This window comes from Cydia strobilella, chromosome 14 (genome assembly GCF_947568885.1).
Source record: "Cydia strobilella chromosome 14, ilCydStro3.1, whole genome shotgun sequence".
Taxonomy (NCBI): domain Eukaryota; kingdom Metazoa; phylum Arthropoda; class Insecta; order Lepidoptera; family Tortricidae; genus Cydia; species Cydia strobilella.
The window spans coordinates 1,029,862-1,048,207 of NC_086054.1; the positions used below are offsets into that span (position 1 = coordinate 1,029,862).

General features: G+C 35.2%; 1 protein-coding gene and 1 non-coding gene across 2 annotated transcripts in view; both read left to right on the plus strand.

The window, feature by feature from the left end:
• The window catches only part of LOC134747409 (neurobeachin-like), a 951,208-nt gene that overhangs the window by 538,458 nt on the left and 394,404 nt on the right, over positions 1-18,346 (plus strand). Inside the window, exon 2 of the mRNA XM_063682033.1 lies at positions 5,634-5,738. Coding sequence (XP_063538103.1) covers positions 5,634-5,738 — 105 coding nt within the window. The remainder of the gene's footprint in view (positions 1-5,633; positions 5,739-18,346) is intronic.
• Trnav-cac (transfer RNA valine (anticodon CAC)) lies at positions 13,573-13,645 on the plus strand. Its single transcript has one exon. It is a non-coding gene; the product is annotated as a tRNA-Val (tRNA).

The window sequence follows — 18,346 nt, forward strand, 5'->3', positions numbered from 1 at the left end:
TGGTTTGAGAAATCAAAACACAATCGATCGTGAGGCTTTGGGATTATACGGGGTTCTCAATAATAACAACTTACGTTAAGAGGATCTGCTGCCCGCAAAGCAAGGAAAATACTGGTTTATAGCAAAAGCGCTTAGCGAGGAGTTAATATTGACTTAATTGACTATTGATAATTTTGATAAAACTACATTATTAATTTATGATGACGTAATTTATGATTTTGGAAAATAAAACACTGTTTTATATAAAAAGTATTATTCTATGCACAGTGTAAGGAACACATTTTACTTAAATCTTCTTTTTGTAAATGTAACAATAAGTCCAATTTGGTTTTTTCATTTCATACATTGATCTGATGTCGATATTTTCAATGGGTCAGCCAATTTTTTTTTGCGATCTCGGATTCAGTTTCATGGAAAAAGTTGTTCGGTACCAGCAAAATATGTGAAAAAGTAAGATCTATAAAAAACTTTATGCAAAATTTTTGCACGAATGCAAAAAAAATCCCGTTGACTTATTCTGAAAATTCCTACAAATTTTTGAACATTTTTTTATACTTTCCGCAACTTGCGATGTGCATCTGTACGTATACATAATTATGTATATTCAGAAGCTTATGGCTATTTATACGGTGATAAATAAATAACAAATATTATGGGACACTTTTTTACACAAATTGACTAAGCCCCACGGTAAGCTCAAGAAGGCTTGTATGTATGTATGTATAAACTCTTTATTGTACAAAGACATAGAACACAAATATGGCACAGAAATAGGCAGTACAAAGGCGAACTTATCCCTTTAAGGGAAGGGAGGGCTTGTGTTGTGGGTACTCAGACAACGATATATATGATATATGTAATATACAAATACTTAAATACATAGAAAACAACCATGACTCGGGAATATATATCTGTGTCATCACACAAAATAAATGCCCGTAGCGGGATTCGAACCCGGGACCATCGGCTTCATAGGCAGGGTCACTACCCACTAGGCCAGACCGGTCGTCAAATAAAACACTGATATAATTAGCCTATTTACGACATACAGATGACCGATAAAGTCGCTCCATATATAACGTCCACAAGATTTATTACAGGCACCAGGCACCCATGTGTTTGGAAGATAATCGAGCTTTTAGCACCCGACCGTAACATTTGTAACGACTAACACAGAATAACTAATGCCTAATGGCCTAATGTAGAAGTACCTACACATTAATGTGATATTACTCGAGATTCACGGACTAGATAAGAATGTAAGAACTAACATTCTAAAGCCTGACCAGGAATATATTATGATCACGCGCCATGTTGCGGAATTTTACTGGAACAATTTTTTTCATACTATACTGAACTATCATACTATACTGAACTATCACCCTATACATGAAAATAACAGCGCCCTCTTGACAATGATCATATATTACTGGTCAGGCTTTAACACAGCGGAGCCGGTTCTCAAAGGCTTGGTTATAAGAATTTTTTTTATACCACGTCGGTGGCAAACAAGCATACGGCCCGCCTGATGGTAAGCAGTCAAAGCGGCCTATGGACGTCTGCAACACCAGAGATATTACATGCGCGTTGCCGACCCGCGATATCTTATCTTAACGATAATGACTAATCGCCGTACGTAAAATATGCGGTGTTGTATGGACGTTGCCAAGTCTTCTAATTCTACTAGCATTTACAAATCTCCCACCGATAGAATCTGTGACGTGACGGAGTGAAATATTGGCTATATCGGGACAATGGCCGCCGTGTCGGACATTCAATTTGCGCGACCAATCCCTCTGCTGGCCTGTACCCTGGGACTATTGTGTGCTTCAATGGCCGGGGAACGTGGAAAAACTAACGAGTCCCGGAATTCATGTAATAGGGGAGCGAGCAAATTTGAGTAGTTTAACCATACGTAGACATAATTAAAAATAATACTTTGTCACATATTAAATCACATTTACAATCGGGACTTTTCGTCGGGTAGTCACACAAATCTCTGTTTTGACATTTTGCTGGGACATCAGTTAGCCGCGACCACGACCATAGAAATCTGTGTCGAAACGTCGGTAAATAAAGGTAACGAAATAAATTCGCGATAGAACCGATTGTAAATGTGATTTAATATGTGTTCAAAACGCGAAAGTTTTAAATGTTATAATACTTTGTCATTTTGATGATGATGATGCCGATCTTGACGCCGTCTGTCTTTTACAATAATTACAAAGTCCTATTCCATTTCTAATCAATCGATCGTCATATATGTATGACGTGCTTATGACGTATCTCTTGCTGGAACTATTACATATATCACAAAACTAACGTGTAACGAAAAAGTGATTTTATTTTAGTATTTTGTGATGGTGCTTACCTACTCTGTGTTTAAAATGCATTCAAAGTTTTCATGGAAAGTTTTGTGTTTGTTATACAAAATATTAATCAATTGAACAAAACGTGCGTAAAACCGGACTGGAATTAGTGAAACTAGCAAAGTAGCAACAGCTGCGGCCATTAGTAGCCTTGGAAACGGGGATGTATGTAAATAGCGGGACTAGGCTTTTTATTTTTATTTTCTTTATTGGAGAAACAACAGAAGTAAGTACTTACAATAATAGCAAATGATAATAAGATACAGTTCAAAACATATGCACCTACCTCCTAAAACGCTCTCACTAAGAACTATACATAATATAGGTAAGGTACTTAATGCTACAGTAAACTTAACTAAGGTTAACGCACACTACAGAAACAAGCTACACAAGGAAGTTAAGTTGTCTCAGCTAGGATTTCAAGGACTTGCTTTTGGAAACGTACTTTGTTTGTGTTGAAAATGTCTACGGCCGTGAATAGTTTATTATATGTATTGCAAAGGCGGCGCAGAGGTGCGCGGATCCCAGCGTTAGTTGAGCAATTCGGGACGGCGAACAAGGCGTTAGAGCGGGCGGTACTGCGTGAGGGGACCCTAAAGCGGATTTTGTCAAGCAGCTCCGAGCAGTCGTACCTGTCACGGCAGATGTTGTGAAGAACCATCATATCAGAACACATGCGTCTTGAGTCAAGAGAGGATAGCTTATAATATTTCAATAAATTGCAGTAGGACATACGTTTGCCGGTTAGGCGTCTATGTGTAGCCCGCAAAAACTTTTTTTGGACCATTTCAATTGCATTCGAGTACTTGGAATAAAATGGGTTCCACACAATTGATGCATATTCCAAATGCGGTCTAACAAGAGCTTTGTATAATAGAATGTACGTGGATGATTTTTTAAAGACTTTTGCTGTTCTCAAAACAAATCCTAACATTTGATATGATTTAGAGATAATTCGTTCAATGTGACTGTTAAAATCAAGTTTATTGTCAAACAATATACCTAAGTCCCGTACAGTAGATACTTTTGTAATGGTCGTATTGCCAATCTTAAATTCAGAATCAATTACCCTTTTTTTATTTTTAGTAAAACACATGTGCAAACATTTATCACCCGCTAATTGAAGTTTATTTTTATGGCAGTACGAGGTAAAGTTGTTGATATCATCCTGAATTAAATGAATGTCATCACGAGATTTTACTGATTTAAATATTTTTAAGTCGTCCGCAAACATTAGAATATTACAGTTCTTAAAACAGTCCTTAATGTCATTAATAAAAATAATGTACAACAAGGGACCCAGAATAGAACCCTGTATTACCCCAGAAGACACAGTAGTGAGGTCAGACCTAAATCCATTCAGGGTAATGACTTGGGTTCTGTTTGAAAGGTACGACATAAACCAACGTAGGAGGTTACCCCGAATGCCATTGTAAGCCAGCTTTTCCAGAAGTAGTACATGGTCCACCTTGTCAAAAGCCTTTCTGAAATCAGTGAATATCACGTCAACCTGTACTCTTTTATCCATAGATTCTAATAGATAGTTTGTGTAAAGTGTAAGATTAGTGATTGTAGATTTACCTTTCATGAAACCATGCTGCTCTGGTATTATAGCATTAACAAGCGAGGGATACAAGAGGTCACGTATTAAACTTTCAAATACTTTAGGGATGCACGATTGCACTGATATGGGTCGATAATTAGTAATATCAGCGCGTGACCCATTTTTGTGAATTGGTGTAACATGAGAATTTTTCCACTGCTCGGGAAATACACCTAAACTTAGGCATTTATTAAATATAATATATAGTGGATTAGTAAGCGCCTTAGCAGAGTTCTTAACAAATATAGGGCTAACTTTGTCAGGCCCGATTCCCTTATTTGTATCGACTTTTGATAGTTTCTTAAAAATATCTGATTTCTTAATATATAAATTTGATAAGTTAGGTGCTCCCTCACGCTGTGGTAGGTTTGTCAGAACGTCATGGTCTATGTCACCCTTCGGCTCAAATACGGAGAAAAAGAACTTGGAGAATAGATCTACAATTTGTTTAGGTGTAGATGCAGATTCACTCTCATAGAACATAGTTTCAGGGTAGCTAGACAAGCTTTTTCTTTGGGATGCCACATAGGACCAAAATGCCTTGATATTACGTTTCAAAGACTTGCCAGGCATGTCCCATTTTACGGGACAGACACATTCAAAATTTGGGATTTGGGGTTTCAATGACGGACACGTAATAACTAGTAGCTATGTGAGCTGTAGTCCTCTCGAACCCTTCATGTCTTCACTATCTTGAAGAATGGCAAAATTGTCAAAAATACATATAGATAATAATCAAACCTGAACCCGCTGATTTTTTTTACAAGAATTGTTAAGAAATGCGATCAGTAGAAGAGTTTTGGCCGAAGCTGACACAGAGTCCCTTTGCACGCGTTTCGCGTTAGCTCGGACGATTCTGTAGTATTTACTTAGAATCAAAATGTATTTTAGGTACATCTTTACAACTTAACAGTATCGCTTATAAATATTAAATTTGCTCATTTGAGGGATTGCTTACCAATTTATTAGAAGTTTATCCATCTCAGCGATAAAAATTGCTGTCGTACTGTAAAAAAACCGCTTAGCAATTTATAAGGATTGTTAATAATCGAAGTTCGGGATAGTGATCTGTCAAATGGATTTCCTAAATTTCCGGACATGGCCGAATTCAGTAGCTGAAAATAGGAACGTCCTGAAAAAACCGGGACGTCTGGTCACCCTAAGCGAAACGTTCCCAGAAGGCATGTAATGTTAATTTGTGCCAGACAACATTAGCATATTAAATGATAACAAAAATAGTTTTGCTGTTTGCTTTCGGTATTGTTTTTGGTAGAAAGCAAAATGGTCTGTTTTTAATGTAATTAAATGGTACCTAAATATGATGTTTAAATATGATATTATGTATGACGTATAAAGGGGCCCACTGACTAGCAGTCCGCCGGACGATATCGGCCTATTAGTTGTTTGGAACTGTCAAATTTTTGTTCTGACAGGCCGATATCGTCCGGCGGACTGATAGTCAGTGGGCCCCTTTAGCCGTGCTTCGGATGTCCTAAAATGTACCTATCCTGCGTTCTACTGTCAATCAAGTCATTGCTGCAGTTTTTGAAACCCAGTCGTCAGAAGGCTATTGATTATTTTTTGTAACCGAAATCGTTTATTTATTTATTTACGTATTTAATTTTTAAGACCTGTTTTAAGTGATGTTTGTATTGTTTCAGCTGGTGGGCGGCGAGTTCGACATGGAGCTCAACTTCGTCATCCAGGACGCGCAGAACATCCAGCACATGCTGGAACTGCTGGACCACTGCCCGCCCAGCTTACAGGTATGCCTCTACCTTTACTCTGTAGCTGACTGTGCGTTTTACCTGCGTTTTCTGATAGCCTGGTACTTGTACGCTCTGAATAAATCACTGGTGCTTGCAACTGTGCTTAATTTGACCAATATGAGTTTAATTGAAATTATAAGCAGGGTTAGATTTTGATGCTCCCAAAGATAATTACATAACTATTATTGCACTTCGAATATGGAAAACTTATTAGTTACGAGTATTATCTTATTACAGTTGACGATAGACAATTTGCACCGATTTTTCGAAATAGTAAGTCTTATTTTGTCAACTATATTCATATTGATATTTTATGCATAAAAAATAAGCTAGAATAACCAGCAATTCGGTATTTTGTCGCGTTTAGCAGGTGCTAGTTTTAACAACAAAAATTACTGCCTTTTCCTTCTACAGCTTCTTTTTTTGTCGTTTAACGGGCGGGCCAAAGTTATACAATACAATGTCAAACAGATGTATTTCAGACGTATATTCAGTCTTATTGCAAAGGTATAAAGGTGTAAAATGGTAAGGTCGTGCCATCCTTTTTACTGTAATGATCATTCGTAAACCTTATTGGAAAGCCGTAAGGCCCAACAATGGTCAATTGGTGGTTTGGTGTTGCCGTTAGTGCAACGTCGCGGAGCGGACATACTTACATACGCGCTTTTTGTCAAGGATGCTTTCAAATCTTCCTAAGAATAACTCCTCGTAACGCATAGGATCCTGGTTGTAAAGTAGATCATTATTAACTCTTTCACTTGATAGCGTTGTTTTAGAAAACTTGCAGAAATCGTTGCTTCTATTCATTTGGATTTTTTTTACACTGTTCTGGTTTGACACAAGATTTGTTGAAAATTGAAATGCTAGCCAAAACATGGCGGGTTTCATCTGATTTTCTACCTTAACACAAATAAAATAAAGTTAATATTTGAAACACGCCTTCAAATCATGATATGATAATTGATATTTTGTAAAGAACATAAAAATTCACATGTATAATAATCGTAAACGTAATAGTTATTGTAGGTTTATTTCAGTAATTTGTTATTGGCGAAAAAACATACATACCCAAATAATTGATCAATAAATAAAAAAGGATGAGTATATTGTGTATAATGTATGACACAAGGATCCCTTATACCTGCTCCATAGAATACCACAACCGGTCCCATTCCGCCGACAGCGTTATCCAATGAACTCATAGTTTTTTTCCACGTGGGCGTCGCTACTCCTGTTTTCTTTTTTTTGTAGATGCCAGAAAGTTAAAGATACCTCCTGTCGTCTCCTGGTGTCCTGATGCCGAATTAGATCAATCTAACCCTTTAGCGCTTTATAAGGACTTAATCAATTTGATTCCTTATTTTAATTTCGGCTTATAAATCGTATCAACAATGAAAATGTATTTACCAATCTTAACATTATTCAAACCTGCTTCTTTATTGCTGACTACCACGCCCACCTAATGTGTTGTTTAGAAAATTAGAAATATCTCCTCAACATTTGTGGGGTCCTAATTCCAAAATAGAACAGGTAACCCTTTGATGAAATCTGTTTAGTTCAATAAATAACTAACGGTATTGTTGGCATAAAAATAATTTTTGTAACCTCCCTTCGGTTTTACCTGGCTCTCAATTCTCCGCCCACGCTGCTAGGCCTCTTCAGGTTTATGTGATCCTGTTACTAAGTAGATCATGACTCACCCTTTTAAGATGAATTTTTAAAATGGCGTCCTCTTTTTAGGGTTCCGTGCCCAAAGGGACCCTATTACTATTTATTCGTATGGCACTAAGACTCCACTGTCCGTCTGTCTGTCACCAGGTCGTATCTCATGAACCCTGACAGTTGAAATTTTCACAGATGATGTATTTTTTTGCCGCTATTACTAAAAAAAGAATAAAATAAATATTTAATCTCCCATACAACAAACGTGATATTTTTGCCGTTTTTTACGTAATGGTACGGAACCTTTCGTGCGCGAGACCGACTCACACTTGGCCGGTTTTTTCTTAACTTTGAAGAAAAAGAAAGTAATTAAATTTTTCAAATTGTTCGTTAGTATTTGGATGGGAATAAAATTATATTGTTATAATAATATTTATAAGCAAGCGACTTGAAGGAATTTTATTAATTCATTCTCATATTCTTAATTAGCAAGTTACATTGTGTCACTTTATAATTCTAATATTCACTAATTCCTAAAATGTATGCTACAATCGCGCTGTTATATGTTTATTTATACCTAAAATAAATTAAATTATGAACCCTTTTGTATCCCGTCCAATATACACGGTGTAACATGAGGATACCGAATAATTTTAACAGCGTATTCCTGATCATATTTAAAGACTAAAATGTCCTATAAACTTTTATGTAATTTGCCTAGTTTCAGAGTTAATACCAATTTTTTTTTTTAAAAACAAGTTTTTATTGTTACATAGTGCAAAACGCATATTTGATGTTGATGTTGCCACTGTGGGACGTAGTCTAAGTAACCTTTTTGATAGAAGTCAAAAAGTGACAAGTACCACTTTGTAAAAACTACGTTTTACGAAAAAGAAAAGTAAAAGTCCATTTTAAGTGACAAATTTACCAATAATATTTACTTTTTATGTACAAATACATCTGAAAAATCGAAAAAAAAAACAAAAAAGATGTTTTTTTTGCGAATTTGACCTAAACTTATCACATTTTTTCCTTCTTTTGGCCTCAGAAAAGCGTGGTTAAAATCTTTCGGTTTCCTCGTGAACACCTTGTATATAGTTTGGCAGTAAATAAGAACCAAAAAAAAACTACTCATCCTTTTCTTTAGGGTGCTAGTGTGTAAGACAGAGATAGTATGATGCTCTCTGTCTATGTTTGAAATGAGACAGTCCTTAGACAAACTTATAACTTTACCACTTCTTAACAAACAAGCTAGGCTGCAGAACTCATTTTCTACGTACAGTCAAAAATAATAATTTCCTACCCATTTTGTACTTTGTCACAGTGACAAGTGACTATAATATGAGGTCTCTAGCGACTTTCATATTGATTGTGACTGTCACAAAGTACGAAATAGGTCGGAAATTAAATATATTTCGAATATGTAATTAAATATTTGTTTCAAGAGACGAGGCACACGTAACTTAAAAATGTCACTATAATTATTTATTTATTTAATCTTTATTGCACTAAAGAAACGAAACCTTACAGTACAAAAGGCGGACTTAATGCCAAAAGGCATTCTCTACCAGTCAACCTTAAGGCTAAGCAGAGAGATTGTGGGCGGTGCTACAAATGTAATTAAACTAAAAATATCAGTGCCGAGAATAGGGTATTTGACTTCTAGTGAAATCAGTTTCTTATTTCGAACTGTCGAAACGATTTTGCTACTATGGAATTTATATGAAACACTAGCATGTGACGTCACAATCAAATTTAAAGTTTTATACAGGTTTTAAAATAGAAATTGTCTAAAAAAATAACAGCTGTCTACGTTTTTCTATCAATCCTCTGGTGCTTTATTTCATGCATGATGGTGTAAATTAATCTATTTTAAATACATATTAAATACCCTATATCTACACTGACAGAATTTCTTTATACTCGTGCATTGAGCGAGGATGATGCCTTTGATTGATGAGGAGATGATGATGATGAGCAAGCTTTTAAATTTTTGCTTATATTTGTGTAATTAATGTTTTGTTTTTACTTAATTAATTACTTTTCTTTCTTTCAAATATTAAATAAACTGTCAGTTCGAGCGTGAAATATAATTGCGTTTCCTCGCTGTGGTCTCATAATTTCCGCGGAAGATTTAGCACCATACCGAGTGATCGCTCGCAAATCTGTGCTTAATTCTATTTTTAATTCTACGAATAAAGTGCAAAAGGAATTTCTCTCTTTAATTTCTTCTTAAACACTCCGGGCTTTAGTGCGGCTTGCGTTTCTACTTTCTAGCAAAAAGATTAGGATTTCCTTTTTCGCATCTTTCGGGCCTTTATGCTTCAATAGTCGTTTAACGTCTTTGAGCGCGCGTTTAAAAGTACACATTCCAATAGCTTGATAAAAGTCTTCATACGTCCGAGGTTTTTTGCAATCCGGTAAACCAACATCAGGGGCCTATTTCTCGAACGATAATATTCTAATATTATTAGTGTGTTATCATGGCAACCCATACTATTTGACAGTTCGTGGACTAATAATATTAGTCTAATATCGTTCGAGGAATGGGCCCAAGAGCGCTCTGCTGCCGCTCTGTTTCCTTCTTTTTCGCTATGTTTAGTGTTTATACCGATTGCTTCCTTAACTATTGCTTAGATCGGGATATTAGGGTTACGCTTTCCGATTTTCCTCGTCCGCCTCGTACGTTTGACATCCTTTTTTGTACGACTAAGACCTTTAAAAAAATGTTACGTTTATTCTCATGTCCCGGCTATTCCAATTGTGAAAGAACCTAACCTAACGCTTTTTTTCCTTTTCCTGGACCCAGACGTAGTCATAGCCACATATTTTTATCCAAGTAACTTGTCAATCTTCGTAAAACATATATGTATAGCGAAAGCATGTAGGAACTTAATTATCTGCTTCATCACAAATATCCGCCGCGAACACGATAGTCCCCAAAGTTATTTCGTGTTACTCTGCACATCCAACGCCAACGCAGCATCTTTATCTCTGTGGGTGCAGTTCCTGCTTATATAGAAAAGTTCTAAATCATAGTTATAACGGGTATCATATATACGTGTAGTTGTAACGTGTCTAATAACACTGGTGCACAGAAGCCTGCCTTGCCTGTAGGTGCCTTCACCAATCTGAACGCTCCGTCCCGAAACGATCTGCAATTCAGCCAGTCATCGTCCCCCCGGCGGCTCTTAACGAGGCCCGATCTACCCGACATGCAGCCCTGGTACTGGAGATTGCATTACTACTGAATTAAGGCCCTTTTTATAGAAGGATTTTATGGTTATTCTTCAGATAGAGACAGCCTGAAGATGGAAATGAACAAAGCAAGAAATTGCTGAACCAAAATCATTGATGCTTCAATGTTTTTTGTTCAGCAATATGTTTAATTATGTTTGAATTAGATATCCGCTGCACACAAATACCAAAGATATTTCTTTGCCTAACCTATGCCTAACCTATCGCTAACTATATATCTTTTCTTAAGAGTTACATTAACAAGCCGTCGTCATACAATCGAAGTCAATAAACGTGTCGTTCTCAAGTAAAAGGTACCACATTGCCGCTTACCACAAGGACGCTTTGACAGGTTATTCGTATAGAGATGCAAGCAAATTCCACCCTTATGGTAAGCGACAATTAGTACATTTTACTGAGAACGACACAAAATATAGCAAGTAGAAGCTTTACATATACATAACTTTTACTCGCTCTATTATCTTTGTATAACAACTGAGCTACGAAAACGAATACCAAACATATTAGTGGAAGCCGTACGAGCCCAATTTCAAAGAAAAACTGCAAATCGATGTACAGTTTAGCCATTGGCTCATGAATATTAGAGAAAACAAAATTTTTGCCTTTTTTTTTTTTAATTTTTGTTCTTAAAAAAAGTTCCTAGAAATTTATAGGAGTTGCATATAACAATGAACTTATAATAATATTATTATTTAACTGCTTCGCTTCCCTTGCCTATTGACAATTCGTTTTTTTTAGCATTTGAAAAAGGATAAACAATCTTGATGTATTTTTTTATTGAAAACGCTATTAAAAAAATATTAACTAATTACTTATGAAGCCAAAGGTATGTAAATGATCATATGCTAAGTAATTGTTGCATATTAGCTGCGATTTATTTTTTAAAAGCGTTTTTTTTTCAATAGAAAATACGTCAAGATCGCTTACCTTATTTCTAATGCTAAATAAACGAGGCAGGTATAATTATAATCCCGGCCATCAATATGTTATTTCCTGGTATTTGTAGCAATATACTAGCACTATTTAATTACTGATGTTTGTTAGTCGCCTTAATTAATATCTTCTAATAATATCTGTAGTATCATCATACTTGTATGTTGCGTCTTCATTAGTAAAGTTCTAATGACCACCTCGTTATTTCAGATATTATTCGTGTTTGTGACGTTTATTATTTTGGTATGTAGGTAATATACGGGGTGGAAAAAATTAATGGGCCCTGGAGGGAAAGTGCCTTAAAACCTTAAGTTAGCTCATTTTACTTAAAGGAAACATTCTTTTATTTTTCAAAAGAAACAAAACTGCATTCAAACATTTTTCTTTTTATCCTTAATTTCGCTTGTCTAAAAATATTCTTGAGTACTAAATATTCGATTTTATGGATATTTTGTACGACAGACGAGTGTAAGACCTAATGTTTCTTAGAGAAATGTTATCATTAACATTAACTGTATCGACTAGTAGAATAAAATAGCGTTTTTTTTTTTTAATTTTTAGTCGGTTCGATTCCCGGGTTCACCCAAGCGAATTTCAAAAAATCTGAATGCAGTTTTGTTTCTTTTTAAAAATAAAAGAATGTTTCCTTTGAGCAAAATGAGCTAACTTAGTTTTAAGGCTCTTTCCCTCCAGGGCCCATTCATTCTTTCCACACTGTATATAGCTACGTCAAATTAAGCCGAAAATGGGCGATCTGCGGAAATAATTCGTGTAGTTTTGAAAATTGGTATAGTTATACCTTGTGGTGTACAGATGAACATACTAAAAGTCCTCGGGGGTGGGGGTTGAGCTGAGGGTGTAGGAGGGGGTTGAAGGTACCTTTTTTCAGATTTTTGCTCGTATCTCGAATATCTGTACAAATAGCATTATAATTACTTCGAACCAAAGTTTGTACATAGTATTTTCTACAAATTAGGTTATATTTATTTTTACTCTACGGGTCAATACCTTACGAGCTACAGGATGTTTAAATTAACAAAGAGATAAAAAATAGACGATTTAAGAAAACGTTGTTCATCATAACACAAATTCAAAGTTTAGGATAAGCAAGCTTAGTGACCTGCTGATCAAATATAAAAAAAACCGGCCAAGATCATGTCGAACCATGCTCAGTGTAGAGTTCCGTAGTTACCCATCCGTCAAAATATACTTATTGCAAAAACTCAAAAACGGCTGAACAGATCAGGTTCGCTATAGTTTTCCATTAAAGTTTTTATTGCTAAGCTCTACTTTCACGATCTTTTTCATATTTTTTCGGACTCATGGTTCAAAAGTTAGAGGAGGACTCAGAAACATTATTTTTTCTTTCAGAGCAAATACTTCCGGAAATATTACGCTTATCAAAAAAGTGTTCTTAAAGACTCATATTAATTTTAAAAGACCTATCTAATGATACCCCACACTATAGGGTTGAAGCAAAAAAAAACGAAACCATGGGTCCAAAAAATATGAAAAAATCGTGAATGTAAAGCTTATTAAAGACTTTCAAGAAAAACTATATCTTTGTTAACTTAAACAGCCTGTAGCTCCTAAAGTATTGATCGTAGAGTAAAAATAAATATAACCTAATTTGTAGAAAATATTATGCAGAAACTTTGGTTCGAAGTAATTATAATGCTATTTGTACAGATATTCGAGATACGAGCAAAAATCTGAATAAAGGTACCTTCAACCCCCTCCTACACCCTCAGCTCAACCCCCACCCCCGAGGACTTTTAGTATGTTCATCTGGACACCACAAGGTATAACTATACCAATTTTCAAAACTACACGAATTATTTCCGCAGATTTGTTTAATTTTCTTGGGTTAATACCTACGTTATATCTCATCCAATGACACCAACGCATATCGTCGCGCGATAAGAGAAAGGAACTGCTCCAGTTGCATGGAGTGGCTAATTTGCGACGTTGTAAATAAGTTTCCGTAGTGTAGCGGTTATCACGTGTGCTTCACACGCACAAGGCCCCCGGTTCGATCCCGGGCGGAAACAGGGACTTTTTGTATTTTTTTTTTTTTCATTTATTCAGAAACCAAACAGTCATATAAACATATCAAAAATGCGATACAAAAGGTACCGCAGCAAAAGAGAAATACAACAAAAAAGACCTGGAGGTTCATAAATTATAAATTATGTTAACTAAAATAAATACAATTATAACTATAGTAGACCGAGGCGAATCGGATCACAGGGCGAATCGGGTCAGACAAAAAAATGTTTATATTGAAAATATTGCTTATGACTGGCATCGCAAGCTAACAGAAGACATGTACAGCGCTATTTTAGTGCACTCATATCAATGCAATATTTCAAATATCAACGGATTTTTCATCATGATCCAATTCACCCTGTTATCCGATTCTCCTCGGTCTACCCTATTGCATATCTATATCAGAATATTAGATTCAGAACTGCTATCTGTACTTAGGTACTAAAACAACTTACGTTTAACAATTATTTTTTCAATTTTTGTATTTTTTCTTTAAATAATTTTATTTTGTCATTATATTTTTAATTAAAAACTGCAAAGCAAAGGGCACTTGGGGTATAAAACCCGTACGTCACGTGCTGAAACGCCTTTTTTTTTGACGCAGGGGTAATAGTTCATTACTACAGAGGCTGGGAAAGGGCTAAAAGAAAACGCCATGTATATTATTGAATGTAACCGTCAGAAAATTCTGCAGTAGAACAATTTTCGGATCTCATTTATATAAAGCGCTTTTCCAGAAGGTTGCTTGTGACAGCTGCACTTGTTATAGAACAAGAACAAATTGTAGTGCAGTTGTAATTCTGTGCAATTCTTTACCATTGCATTACATGACATCTTAAAGATAATAAAGAGAAAAAGAAAATAAGAACAAATTAAATTATTTTCTATGAAAATATTTTAATTTGTGTTTTTTCAAGTAGACACACTACTATTTAAACTATAAACTATTTCAGTTTATATAAAAAGAAAATGTTTATTCTTTAATTTAAGCATTATATATAATATAATGCACTTATGAATATCGAAACACACTACGGGTTTAAAATTACACTAGTTACGACTCCTTTATACAAATTTCTATCTACATCAAAAATTTATAATATTCACATAATTACATAATCAATATGTATGTACATTGTAAGGGATAAATAAAGCTTAAAATAAATAAATAAATAATTACATAATGAGTGGTTCTTCTTGAAAATGTAAAAAAATGCATGAAAAAATACAGTTTGTTTTCATACCTAAAGGGGCCCACTGACTATCAGTCCGCCGGACGATATCGGCCTGTCAGTTAGAACAAGAATTTGACAGTTCCGAACAACTGACAGGCCAATATCGTCCGGCGGACTGATAGTCAGTTGGCCCCTTAAGGTTTGGTAAAGTTTTAAATAAACTATTGATTACGTAGAGAAAGATTGGCATAAAAAGCCGGATTTTAAAAGACCAGCTTTGCTTGCTTTAAAGATTTAAAAAAAGACACGATTCAAGCCTCATCGTATCCTTAAGGTCCTAAAAATTCTGCATAAGAAAAAAAAAGTGTGTGCGTGTAATCTTTACGCGCGATTGAAGTAAAACTTCTTTGACGATGACGTTTATCTCTATGTTGACACTTTGACGTGTGTCCTATTGTGCGTGTGTCACTACTGAGCGTTACTTCCGTCAGAAAAAAAATCAGTTACCCTCTAGTCGCGCCTAAAGAAGTTTTACTTCAAAAATACAAATAGATAACGATAAAGGATGGTCATTTTTGCCATATAAAATTTAAGTGCGCCCTATAAAAGGTGAACGCAACGCAATGTACTCTTTTACATGTGTGACTATGATAATTATAAATTATAGGCTAGTTCATGACAGTAGTGTTTATTCTGTGAAATCTGGGAGAATACTAAACAAAATCAGAATATAAAAAACCGGCCAAGTGGGATTCGGACTCGCGTTCCAAAGGTTCCGTACATTGAACAATTTAAACAATGTATTTTTTATGTGAAACGTCAGTGCAATGTCTAAAAAAGCCGTAGGGGTCGGATCAAAAACTAAGTAATTAAGTACAACTCACGCTTGACTGCAATTTCTAATAGGTTTTTCTGTAATTTATAGGTAAAGATCTATTTTGTGTATTTTTTTCAAAACTAGACCCAGTAGTTTCGGAGATATATGGGGGGGGGGGGAGGATGGTCATTTTTTGCCTATTTTCTTGACTAAATTTTTTAGTGGCCCCCATGTTTAAAATTCATTTGTTTACGTTACATGCCCGCGTCTTTGGGTCACAAACTTACATATGTGTACCAAATTTCAACTTAATTGGTCCAGTAGTTTCGGAGAAAATAGGCTGTGACAGACGGACAGACAGACAGACAGACGCACGAGTGATCCTATAAGGGTTCCCTAAAAAGGAACATAAAACTACAAAAAACAATACAATTCAAAAATATAGAAAAAGTTTTAAATTAAACATGTAAAAAGGTGCGTCGTCCACAATCATGTTACTTCTATCAGCTGAATGGAACGAGGCATGAGACTGCTGACATAATGTGCAGATAATGGTCGCGATGTGTTCACGAAGTTGCCTAAGTGAGTGGAAAGTTCGCAAACGCGCCGCGACTCATTACTTGCGGCAACTTCTCATTTCGCACCCGTGTTTATTCTGATTAAAGATGTAGGTTTTGAGAGAATTTCCTAAAATGTAAATTTCGTATTTAGATTTTAATGCCTGTCTAAGTTAAATAAGGCCCCGACTTTGATTTGACAAAGTGCCATTGTGAAAGTCATATTTTCATAATAATTTAAAATTTATAAGTAATGCCCCTTCGGCACTCGGTCATTGGGAGGTCGGTGCATAGTTAGTTTGGCCCGAATCTAGTAACTTATTATGCCCCTTCGGCACTCGGTCATTGGGAAGTCGGTGCATAGTTAGCTTGGCCCGACTCCAGTAATTTATCAGTCATTTTCTTTTTATTATTGATGTAACGGAAAAAACAGAATTATCTCTTTTCGTTCCTTATTATCTTTACTTCCTAAAAGTTATGATTATGATTGGTTGTATAGTAGACCTGACCATAGGGGTTCACGAGTTCTACCAGTAGTTGATAATAAATACATATGTTATTTAATGCTGGGCCCTCACTCGCGCCAATAATGAGGGCTACCGTTTTTGTGGTCATCCAGTTGGCGCCACTGTAGATGTAGGTCCAGAAAAACAGATCTCAAAATTCTTCTATGCTTATTTTTATAAAATCAATACGTTCTAATATGAAGGGTACACGAAAAGAACATGTCTAGTCACTTTAGTAACATTTTGAGTATTTAGTTAAAAAAAAATTTCGTAATTTCGATTTAATTTGGTGGATATATAGTAGTAGTAGTAAATCACTTTATTGTACAAAAAAAAATTGTTAACATGAAATTCATATAAATTTAGGCCTTTTTATAGTGCCTTATTCTGCACAATATAAACTCAAGTTCATCGTAAGTAAGTCCTGAAAAATCTTCCACTGAGTTACGACAAAGTATGGTACCTACTTTCGTCACGGAAAATTAAAATTGAATACCTACATTTTGTTCGGAACATGTTGTGGTACCGCTATGTCTCTCACCCAGAATGAGCTCTTAAAATCAAAGCAACCAAATGTTATCCAAATACATATAACAAAAAAATACAAGCAAAATGAATATCGTCCCAAAATTTAATGAAGTTTTAAGTTTGAATAGGCTTCTCAAAATTATAAACAGAAAATTCGAGTAAAAAATCTCACAACACGGTACAAACTGCTCTTTTGAAAACATCGAGGGGCCGAATGAATTGGCCGCTTTGCTAAGATCAAATTAATTTAGGCCCGGGCGTTATTAAAGAACAATGCTATTGTATTTCGTCGCTCGGAAAATCTGAAGAATTCGCTTTTTTCGGATTTTTTTTGTCCAAGGTCACATCTTCGCTAATTACTTTGACGTTTACTTATATTAAAGGTTTCTTAAAAATTGTGCGTTGAAAATAGCATATAAATAATTGGATAGAACTTGGTTTCCAGCATTGATCACATGTCGTTTATAAACGAGAGATGATTATAAATGATAAGTATGAGAGATAATTATTATGACGAAATATAATTTGCACCGATTCGACATAATTTATGATTTAAATTGAAGTAAAACTTCTTTGACGATGACGTTTATCGCTATGTTGGCACTTTGACGTGTGTCCTATTGTGCGTGTGTCACTACTGAGCGTTACTTCCGTCAGAAAAAATCTAAGTTAACCTCTAGTTGCGCCTAAAGAAGTTTTACTTCAATAAATGTTATTTGTTATTACAGTAACTAATGATTACTGCTCTTATTGTTGCTAGCACGAGGCGTAAAAAACAAAGACTCATTTTAGCAATAAGTTTAAAAAATATTTCAAATGGCTAAATAAATGGCTAAAGAATACTAACCTTAGTTGTAAGACTTCATACTGCTACTAACAAATGTAATTTATTGTAATTTATTATATAATTTAATATTAATTTTACATGTTATTCAATTGTATATGGACATGGTCCGAAATAAAGAATATTTATTTATTATTTATTTATTTATTTATTTAAACCCAAATAGCGGTTCGGACAGGGTTAAGAATACCGTTTTCGAGTAAAAACCGGCCACGTGCGAGTCGGACTCGCGCACGAAGGGTTCCGTACCATTACGCAAAAAACGGCAAAAAATAT